The sequence below is a fragment of the Dasypus novemcinctus genome, chromosome 22 (genome assembly GCF_030445035.2).
Source record: "Dasypus novemcinctus isolate mDasNov1 chromosome 22, mDasNov1.1.hap2, whole genome shotgun sequence".
In the NCBI taxonomy this organism is placed as follows: Eukaryota; Metazoa; Chordata; class Mammalia; order Cingulata; family Dasypodidae; genus Dasypus; species Dasypus novemcinctus.
In genome coordinates, this window is record NC_080694.1 from 6,141,686 (window position 1) to 6,153,321 (window position 11,636).

Sequence of the window (11,636 nt, forward strand, 5' to 3'; positions counted from 1 at the left end):
CTCAATGGAGTTGCAACACCTACTCTCCAGTCCCTTGGACTCACCCAGGACAAATAACAAGGAGGTGATGATGGACAAACTACCATACCAAGGAACCAAGAGAGTCTACAACTGTAAGTAAGAGAGTCCCATCCATCAGCCCTATGGGATCGCAGCCCCTCTCAATTAGAGGTGGAGTGTACATCACCATCCCAGAATCCTCAGGATTGGGGAATGAACTATGGACTAAAGTAGGCTTACTGGTATTCTACTATAGACTTATCGTGATTCAAGCAATGGAAGAAATTGTGTCATTGATGTGGAGGCAGTGGCCACTGGAGGTTCTGAGATCAGGGAGAGGGAAAAACAGTTGTAATATAGGGGCATTTTCAGGACTTAGGAACGTCCTGAATGACTTTGCAATGACAGATGCAGGCCATTAATATATCTTGCAATAACCTACAGGACTGGGTGGGAAAGAGTGTAAAGTACAATGTAAACTTTAATCCATACTTAGTGGCAATGCTCCAAAATGTGTTCATCAATTGCAATGAATGTACCTCACTAATGAATGATGTTAATGTGGAAAAATGTTGGAGGTGTGGGGATTGGGGCATATGTGAATCGACTATATTTTTACAACATTTGTATCATCTAAGTATCTTTAAAAAAATTTTTTTTAAATAGAAAAAAATACTGAAAAAAAAAACCCATATGCAGCATATTCTATTAAAATGAAAGATCTGTACAGGCAATGCAAAATGGGCGTTCATTATGAACAAGAAACAAAATTTTCTATTTAATGGAAACTGAAACTAGCATTCCTGGGATAATGTAGTATTTAATGTCAAGAGATGGTTACAGGTGCAAATCATTAGTACTAAAATTCGTAGTTAATTCTTTTTTTTTTATTATTCATTTTTTAAAAATATTACATTAAAAAAATGTGAGGTCCCCATTCACCCCATTAATTCTTTTAAAATTGGCTCACAGCATTAATTCACATTTCCAAGAACTATTGTATTATTTTCTCTGATGTGATAGATAAATGTGCATGGATGTGTTCTTCTGGAACAAGTTTGCACCTTGTTAACCGCTCAGTATTTGAGAGAATTCCCCTGTGAGCTGTTGGCCCTACTGAATACTTAGCACACAACTATGGGACAGGTGAACATAAGACCACAAGTAGCATCATGAGCTGGGTTTTACTAATTCATTAATTCACTAGTGGATTGTGTATTTCTTGATTGGACATATTTAAACTTTGAATTTCCTAATCTCTAGAATGATGGGAGAGGGACACACAGATCAACTAGACCTGAAGCCAGGATTCTAACATGTTAACATAGCAAGAATTGAAAAATATGGACCTAAGGGGATACATAAATGCTCTAAAGATGAAACAGTATTTCCTGAGTTCCCATAACAATCAAACAATTGAACTCTAATCAGTTTCTAACCATCAGATTATCTATTCAAGATTCAGAAATCATTCCTTCATTTTTTAATGAAATGTACACTTCTACATGTTATATGTCCTCTTAAAATCTTCCATAGATATTTGGTCTAAGATGAATGTAATTTTTCCTATTGTGATGTGGACACCATCAAAATAATAGTAAGGAAAAATGAATGTATACATATCATTGGTAAATATAATAGGAAGATACTCATGAGTGGACTTAATAAATTTGAAATCAATATAAGAAAAGTGGTGTCCAATGTATGGAGGAAGAAGCTTAGGTGATAGTGTGCATGCAAGTAGACTGAGGAACACATGGTTTTGGACTCCTAAAAATGAGAAATTTATAGCCTGTGAGAAAGGGAAAGAACATTGTGACTTTGCATGGAGAAAATCAAATCCTCAGCAGCTTCAGTCATCTAATTTAAAATTGTGAACAAATATCTCAATAAAGCACACCATTGGCAGAAATAAAGATTTTGATGAGAATAAACATAAAGATATCATTTTAAGTGACCAAAAGTATGCTTTTCCATACATGGAAAAGTATGACATTTTAAGATGTCTAATTAATATATTCAAAGACATAAAGGCTAATTTTGCATCTGCATTGTTCCATGAGAAATATATATTACAGACTAAAGAGAGAAAAAATATTAGAGGATATTGTATATGTGTAGAGAATTTCTTTAATCAGAAGTTCATTTCACATGTTTGAAGAAACAGTTAAGAATATTTCTCATAATACATCTTTATAATAAATTGTGTTGAAAATATGGACAAAATAAATGATCATACTATTCCTGAGATAAAAATGAAATTGGTGATTAAATATTACATAAATAAAATCCACAGAAAAATTTTCGGAAATAGAAAGCTTAAGTTTTCTGAGTAAGATAGCGTACTACATATCAGGCACATTAATTAGAAATATCAAATATTAAGAAATGTACATAACCAAGAAAATGAAAGAAGTAGAACCTGAGGATTATTAGGTTTTTATCAGGAGCCACTGAGAAATAGAACTCAATGGATCTAGATAGTCAAATATCTGGAGGGAATTAACTATGACAGAAATTATACATGTGAATAGAAACATAAATATAAATAATACTTGATGAGATATAAAGACCTATTCACACATGCAATGATTCCAAAAGGGTATAGCTAATCTTTGCAAGGTTGTTACTTGAATAGGAAATCAGTCAGTGATGCCTTAATAGATGAAACAGCTAGGAAGAAAACTCAGGCAGGAACAATTAAATTTTACAGAGAAATATGATGCTCCACTCACTTGTCAAAACACTGACAATATAAGTATATATTTCACACATTAGATGAATACTAACAAAGTTCAGATTTTTCCTAGGATTATTACTTTTGATGAAAGGAGGACTAAGGACTGAGTTCATGATCAACTTCTTGCTTCTATGTCAAATAATCCATACTGAGCCATAATGAGACTTGGTAAATTCAACTTGCAGCTGAATATAAATGAGCTTAAGTTCCTATGGAGTAAACATTTTCTACATAGGATCCTGGAGTTCAAAAGGAAGTCGTCAAAGAATTAAATTCTTGGATATAAAAGGGCTAATATATTCTTAGGCTATAAGAATGCTGGCTAAGAATTTAGGAATCAAAAATAAAACTCATTCAAACTTGAGAGTATAACTTTTATCTCTTACTTATGGGGAGAGTGAATCACATAGTATTAGCAAGAATGGTGTTCTGCAGGCAAATTCATTATCATTTATTGCTATATCTATTCTATTTTATAACTAATGAATCCTGTTTTTCTTCTTTCAAAAGCTTGAATGAAATAAGTGTAGCATACATCTTTTACACAGAGAAAAATAAAACCTAAAACTTGCAAATTATACTGTTAAAGGGCAGGACTTTTATAAGCCCCTTTTGAATGAGGCAGACAAATCTCTAGTATTCCAACAATAATACAGGTCTCTGTGCTATACCCATGCTGAGTCCTCAATCCCATAGTTGTCTCCTAGTTCTTATCACTTTATTACTTTGAGCAGACACATGCATGGGAGTGAATTGAGGAGAGCAATTTACAAAGAATGTTTCTCTAAACCAAAACACTCAATGTTTTCTTTCAGGGTGGCAGTATCCAGTACCATGGAAATACAAAAAGAAGCATCGGCACCTGTTTAGGCACTGATATAGAAGGCATGATCTTTTCCTTTTGGTGCCACACATTGATTTTGCTCTAAACTATCATAAAAATTTTCCAAAACATTTTTAGAATTTGAAAACCTATTCAAGAAGAATACTTGAATTACACAAATATAGAATTGAGAATGAAAAATTATGATAGAGTTTTCTATGTTATTGTTACATGTTAATATCAAGATATGTATAAAGCTTTAGAATTTTATAGGGAAAGATTCAAATTTTAAAACATACAAAATATAAATTAAACTTCTTTGAAATTGTATTTTTAATTTTTTTTTTTTTTTTTTTTTTACCCAAAGAAAGCTCTATTTGGGAACTCAAAATATCTGTGGAACATTCTTATGATAGCAGTATTAATCTCTCTGTTCCGGAGACTGTAGATGAGGGGGTTTATAACTGGGGGCACCATGGTGTAGAACATACCTGTGAGCAAATTGCTAAGAGACGCTTTATCTGCAATGGGACCTAAGGCAGCAATAATTCCAGAAATTGTAAATATAAGTAGAATGGCCAACTGTGGCGTGCAGGTGGATAAGGCTTTATTCCGGGCTTCCACGGAACGCATGCTAAGCACCATTGAAAATATATTACTATATGACATAAACAATAAGACAGAACATAATAAGCCCAGACCTATACTTATAGCTACGATAACAAACTCAGAAAACTGAACATCTGAAGATGAGATTCTCAAAATTTGAGGTATATCACAGAAATATTGATGGATCACATTAGACCCTGTGAAGGGAAGCCTGAACATGGCACCTGTGTGGATAGAAGAATAGACCAGCCCACTTGCCCATGAGCCACCAGCAGCCTGTGTGCACAGACGTGGGGTGATGGTGAGTCCATAGTGCAGAGGGTGGCAAATGGCTACATAGCGATCATAGGACATCACCACAAGGAAGGCCAGCTCTGTGGCTGCAAGGAAGAGAAACAGGAAAATCTGAGCAGCACATGCTGGGAGAGAAATCAGTTTACTGCCTGTCAGAGAATTCACAATGAATTTGGGAACAGTAACTGAAATGCAGCAAAGGTCGATGAGGGATAAATTTCCTATAAAGAAATACATTTGAGAGTGTAGATGAGGGTCAGTCACAATAACAGTAACAGTTACAAGATTCCCAGTCAATGCACCCAGATAAATCACTAAAAAGAGCAGACCTTGCACAACTTGTAGTTCCCGGGAGCTTGAGATCTCCATGAGGACAAATTCTGTGAAGATGGTGACGTTGCTCATGTGCACTTTTTAATCTACAGTCAACGTGGAAGTCAAAGTATAAAATTATAAGATAACACTAAAGAGCAAAATGAAGCCAATCCACAATATCAACAAATAATATGCAAACATTGGCATCAAGGTCAGATTTCTAATTGAGAAATCAGGTTACAGGAAATCAAGAAATGGGAGTCTTTAAAAATCAATAAATGGTATTTCTTTTTTCATTTTTTGTCCCAACTCTGCTGAACTATAGTAACTACAACACTCATGATAGAATAGAATATATGCAAATATAAAGATTTTCTATGAGATTTAAAGTTGAATAATCTTTCAGTCATTGAGCCCCATTTACAGTATTTCTTAAAATATGTCTAAAACCAAGCTTGAATACATCCAGTTATATTCTTATTTTCTACAATTTCAAATATTAAAGCAGACATGCTCTGTGAGAAAGTCTGTTTATAGACCAGAGGATTCTACCATTACACAGCTGTTAGTGAATCTTATTCATGAACAAGGATGTCTTTATCTCCCCAGCTATGGCGAAATGGCATAGAAATTGTTTCTGTAATAAAGTTAATGAATAGTTCTGAGGATTGTCTAAGGTTTTATTCCAAATGAGACAAATAATTATTCATCAACATTCTTTAATTTTAGATGCTTTATAGGAAACATAGATGAATTCTTTCATTCCTCCTTTGTGATACTGTCCATAAAATTATATTTGATTTAGATGGGAGTGTGTATCTAGAGTTCCCTTGTTTTCACTCTAGTTAATTTTCTCACCTGCACAGCTGACAATAGTCATACACAAAAAATCCTTTCACCATATAGCATGAAATTCCAATATTGAGTGAAGTTCACATTCTGGTCAAGTCTCTTTCCTATATGCATTTCTAGGTTGTAGAAATCTCCTCATTCATAAATAAATATGCTAACTATAATGTATTAAATTGTGCTTGTCTCAAAGCAGTTTGAAACATAAAGAACTCTTATTTTAACATTATATTTTATTGCTAAAATAGTTATGTTGAAGTAGAACGTTAGTAGTATTTAATTTTCATTTGTCAGAAACATAGAATTAAGGAATTCTAATTATACATGTTTAGAATTGATATTTTATTAATATTTTCTTTATAGAAAATGCTTTGTCTTTACAATATATTGTTCGATTTTTGTGACCTTTTTTACATATAGTACTAAAAATATTGTTTTGCTTACATTGGTTTTATCCAGATGAATTTCTACTTTATTCTAAAATATTTTGTGCGAATTCTTTCCTTAATATCCTTTCAACTATATGCAGTTTCTTCTAATATTCTCAATTTCTAGAATAAAGAAATTATGTTAAGTAGAAAACTTTATTATTTATGAAAACATTGCTCAGTGGTTAAGGTGAATACAAATGACCTATGGGGAATGTTACTGAATTAACCCAGATGTACATCTTAATTTTTTTTTTAATGTTTGCTTTATCAGAATCATGCATTAGTCCTTGATCATGAAAGTCTCCTTCCTATCTTCTATCTCTTCAGATTGCATCTTTTTCCTTGGTCTATAGAAATTCTCAAATTTAATTATATTACATTTACCACACAATTTCTCCTTCAAAATGTACCACAATGGTCAAATGAAGTTATGGTTACACCAAAAGTTCAGGTTTTTTCTTCAATGCCTTAATACCTCAGGGGTCTTTAGGAAACATCTACTTCATAATTTTAAAATGTGGACAATAGCATAATGAGTGGGGTTGCTAATTCCTTGTCTATTTTTAAAAAGATGATATATAGTAATGTATTAAAATGATCAGCAGAGAGCATGGCTGCTTCATAATATCCAGCAAATAAGTATCAGAAATTGCTCATTGTAAAACTACACTGGAAATCTACATTTCCATGGATACTTTAATAGTGATTTTTATTTACTTTGATAGATTTTCATGAAATGACACCATCACTCTTTTTGGCCTATAAATTTCTTAGCTCTACTTTTAAATCTGGTTCAAGAAATATCTCATACTTGTTGCTTCCACTATTTCAATATCAAGGGAATTTTGGTATCATTATATTTCCACTATTTTGAGTCAAACTATGTACTCAGACACAGATTTTCAGTTACCATATTAAAAAGTAACATAAAGTTAACAATTGAATCAGAAAAATCCAGCCTACCTTATGAGCAAAAATGTGTCAGATGGGGAAGAAATAATTAAATGTGCAAAAGATCTTGAGGCATAACAGTGTTGTATAAGAGAATTATTCATTGGTAATATCAAAGAAACAAATCAAATATAATATACAAATATACTTAAAAGTGAGAGAAGATTATCTTCCATTACATGAATATATCTTTGAAATATTTAAAAGACGGATAACATTCATGATCTTGCCTATTCCTCACTGAATAAAATTCATGGAATCCCTTATCATGTAGATACACTTTTAACAAGCATTCTGCTTCTGGATTCTTTATATACATATTTTTTTTCTCTTGGAAGGACACTTATGGGTCATACCTCCCGTGAGACCTGGTTAACTGTCAATCTCAATCTCAGGAGAACCAGCTTTCCTTCAACTCCTGCTTGGTAAGGATTCCTTCTCTATACCCTTGAGGTAAATTAAATTTACAGTAGTGTTTCTTTGAAATAAAATTAGTGAATTTTTGGACTACTCATTATTGTTTCCAAATTCACAGGCAAATCAATACATTTTCAATTTTGTATCAGAATATAAATGTTTTTTTTTTATATGGAAAATACCTGAAATCTTGTTAACCATAAGAAAATTCATTTTTTAAGAATTGAGTACTAACATTATGGCATTAAGGAAAATCATATGCAGATTAAAATTTACCGAAAAAGTAAAAATCAATTTGGAATAACTACTAAATTTAAGAAAATGAAATACTCGAGAATTGATTTTCGAAAGAAAAATATGTAAAAAATAAAAATTAAAGAGTGGCTGAGGTGCAGAGTGTAACTCACTCACCAAATGTTTTTTGAAACAGGTTTTCACTCATAGGATGTGATCACCGAAGTTAGGCTTCCTTCAGAATGTAAATCATTACCCCTAAGAAGACTTTCTTAAGAAAAGAGTCAATAGAAATTATTCTGAAATTTTTATTACTGTCTGGCAATCTGGAGAGAAGTATAATGTGTGAGAGGCTAAGAAACTCTGTGGAAAATCCTGGAAATGAAGACATAAAAATAGAAGTCTTTCTGTACCTCTATAGTTTATCACCAGAGTTATAAAAGTCAGGCTGAAGTTTGGTGAGTAGTGATTAGAAATCAAATCTATAGAAGCAGAAATCCCCCTTTACATTTTGACCCCTCTTTAATTTCTGAATTAATAGAACTGAAATGGATTCTTGTATTGACTTTTTCATTTAAACTATTGCAATATTTTCTTGGTTGAAAATATGAAGAAAATATGGTCTCACTCAAATATAAGGTTACAAAACTAAAGAAGTATATTCATAGCACTTTCGGAAAATTGTCATATTCTTTTGATGCTACACCAAAAGTCAGAAAATGGTGGTTTCTTAAAGAAGGCTTGTGATTTTTAATCTAATATCATATTAACAAATTTCATACTCTGTAGGATATAAATTCATTGCTCTTTTAAAGAATTTTGAGTATATCTTTACTCATGCATTATTTCATAATATCATGAAGTTTCAACTGGAAAATATTGGTTTACAGAGTGATGCAGATATTCCAAATACCATGTATTTCACTATATATTACAATGGTAAGTCACATTTATTAAAATTGAAAGGAACAAAAGCAATCATATGATATGGTTTACACTTGAGCTTTAATTTTTAGATTGAGCTAACAAATGATATTTTGGTTTTCAATATATAATCTTACTCCTGTATTTTTCTGCATGGAGCTGTGCATCATTATTTATTCATGAAAAATGTATTTAGTCACAAAGTAGGTTCCTGTTTTCCACTCCCTAGCAATTTCCTATTTCTTGCTCCCTAACAAGCTCCTTGTTTTCTTCTCCCCCTAATAAAACACACTGGATGGAGGAGGCTGAGACCAAGCACACTTTAAGGAGCACAGTCAAGGTGGGCAAAAACAGAGGCTATGAGTCACCCTTCTCCCCTCCTCTGATGCCACACTGCAGACCCCAGGCGGCAGGGGGACTCAGCCAATGGCACCCCTGACCCCACTGCTATTTGCCTAATTCTGACAAACACCATTGCCCCTTTTGCTCAGGCGGGCAGATTTGAGACTTGCTCCCTGACCTCCACCGGCTTCTGGATAAACTTCTGCCCTGCTGCGATCAAGTGTTGGTGTGGACTTCAGTTCTCTGCACTGGACCAGGACCCAGAGAAGCCACAGGGATCCCCTTCAAGACCAACATCAACCTTATCCTTAAGTTCCTTAAGTTTGGGGAAACTTGCATGTTCATGTTCTTTAAAATCCCAAAATTCCTTTGAAACTCAAATTTTACCACTAGCAAATATTTTTTGTTAATTGTTTCCATAACATTCCTTTTTTAGAAAAGACCTCTCAAGCAGTAAAGTATATTTTGCTGTAGACTGTCTTTTACTAATAACCCATATTTAGTTAGTGGCATTTGCAATTTGTTCCAATTCCTTTTATTCTTGATAGATCAGGGAGGGAGGTAATCTACTTGATTGATCATTTCAAAGAAAATCTTTTGATTTTGTCACTTTTTCTTAGTTTTTTTTTTTTCTCTTCATATATAGCATTTACTTGAACTCTTTCATTTTTATTATTTTTTCTTATTTTCTTCTTTTTTTATACTCAGTTGCGGTTAACTTTGCTCTTCTCTTCCTGGATTTAGGAGAGGTAATTGTAGGCCATTGCTTTTAGACATTCTCCTTTCTAAGAATAAGCACTAACAGATGTAAAGTTCTCTCTAGGGATTGCCTTGTTTTTATTTCACATCTTTCGATATATTTTATTTTACTATTGCATGAAAATATATATACAAATATTTCAAAATTTCCTTCTGATTTATTTTTGACCCACAAGTTTGGTAAATTTATGTTACTAAATTTCCAATTATTTTGTTGTTTTTGGTGTCTAATTTAATTCCATAGCAGTTAGAGAAAATATGCAAAAGTAAGTCTTTTTGAATCATGGATACTTGTTTAACAGCTCAGTATGTGTTCCATCTTGGTATATTTTCAAGGGAAATGCTAATGAAAATCATAATGGTATGTTAATACACAACTCTAGAATTTGTAAAATTAATAATCACACCAACACTGAATGATTATGATGATATTGCTCAACATAACAACTTATGCATTTTTTTGGTAGTGACGATCCTACAATAATTCACAAAAAATTGGAGAGTTTATCATAAAATAATGTACTCAAGATTATTGGATGTATACATTCAGAAGAAAATTGTATAAGAATTTTTATAGTTACTTGGTTCATATTAACTAAAATGTGCAAATGGTGTAGGTGTGCATCTGAGAAAAACTGATAAATAATGCAGGTTTATTTGTGCAACAGAATAATACAAAACTTCTAAAGTAATAGACAACTAACACAACCAACACTATGCGTGCATTTCAAAAATATTTTGAGTTTTCTAAAAAGCACCTTGCACCAAAAAGTGACTATACCATGATTTAATCTATATAAAGTTTTATAGCGGGAAAAAATTAAACGGAGCCCAGAGGTCGAGACCCAAGAAGATTGCGTTTGCAGGTTAGCTGCCCACCCAGGCTCTCCTGGGTGCAAGAAGCCTATCGGAGCCATCTCTGGGGGGCATATACCCAGCCCACACCCGGTGCCTGACTATGAGCTTAAGTACCCACCAGTGAGCAGTGAGAGGCAGCGGAGCCGCTCGTGGCGTATTCCAGGACCAGAAACTGGAGTCCCTGGAGCCCCAGCAGGAGGTGGGCACCGCCCAGGCAAAGCTCTGGCAGCTGGAGGCCCTGCTGAGCTCACTGCCCCCACCCCGGAGCCAGAAGGAGCCCAGGTCACCGCCCGTGTCTGGAGGGAGTTTGAGAAGAAGTGGATAGACCCCGGCTTCTTGGACAAGCAGGCTCGTTTCCACTACCTGAAGGGTGAACCGAGGCACCTCAAGAGGCAGATACAGAAATTTGACAAATGAGGGGACAGCCAGGGCTTTGTGTACTTCTGAGCTCCCTGGCAGCCAGGTGGATGGGACATACTAGGGTGGGGGGTCGGCCCCCGTCCTGCTTCCCCCAGCCCCTACAGTTTCTTAGTTCTGGCCTTGGCTCTTCCGGTTCCCTCTGCCTGGATTGGCTTCCCCAGATTGCAGATGCCTCATCCTTGGTGCCTGAGTGTTGATGGCCCTTCCTCCAGGAAGCCTTCCAGGACCTCCTTTGGCATCCCCAGTTTTGACCGTGCGGCGACCCTGGAACTCAGCCCATATCCTGGATACAGGTTCTGTTCTTGTTGCCCTGGAATAAACATTTGTTAGGTGAAATGAAATGAAACGAAATAATGAAATGAAATGAAATGAAATGAAATGAAATTAAATGAAATGAAATGAAATGAAGACTAGTATTTGTTCCTGAGTAATGGGGAATTTTTTTGAGGATTAACCTGGAAGAAGAGGAAACTCAGTGGAATGTTGATAAAAATGCTCATTTGATAGGGCTATAGATTATAGTGGTGATTTTTTGTCAAGTTTAAATGAAACATAAGAATTTACAATGCCTGCATTTGCTTGTAGAATTAGCCTAAAACAATAAGAACCATACTCAAATAATAAGCTTCAATTAATGATAAATACTCTAATGTGTTTAGGAGTAAAAAAT

At 34.2% G+C, this 11,636-nt stretch overlaps 1 protein-coding gene and 1 pseudogene across 1 annotated transcript; one reads left to right on the forward strand and one right to left on the reverse strand.

The window, feature by feature from the left end:
• Positions 1-3,920: 3,920 nt before the first annotated feature.
• LOC139437284 (olfactory receptor 14I1-like) lies at positions 3,921-4,871 on the reverse strand. The gene has a single exon (XM_071210930.1). The coding sequence runs from the start codon at positions 4,869-4,871 to the stop codon at positions 3,921-3,923; it is 951 nt and encodes a 316-aa protein (XP_071067031.1).
• Positions 4,872-8,520: 3,649 nt separating this feature from the next.
• LOC139437285 (occludin/ELL domain-containing protein 1-like) lies at positions 8,521-10,993 on the forward strand (annotated as a pseudogene).
• Positions 10,994-11,636: the final 643 nt, after the last annotated feature.

What these genes read in the sequence shown, in the direction of transcription:
- LOC139437284 (XM_071210930.1), bottom strand. Translation starts at nt 4,871, where the DNA reads ATGAGCAACGTCACCATCTTCACAGAATTTGTCCTCATGGAGATCTCA.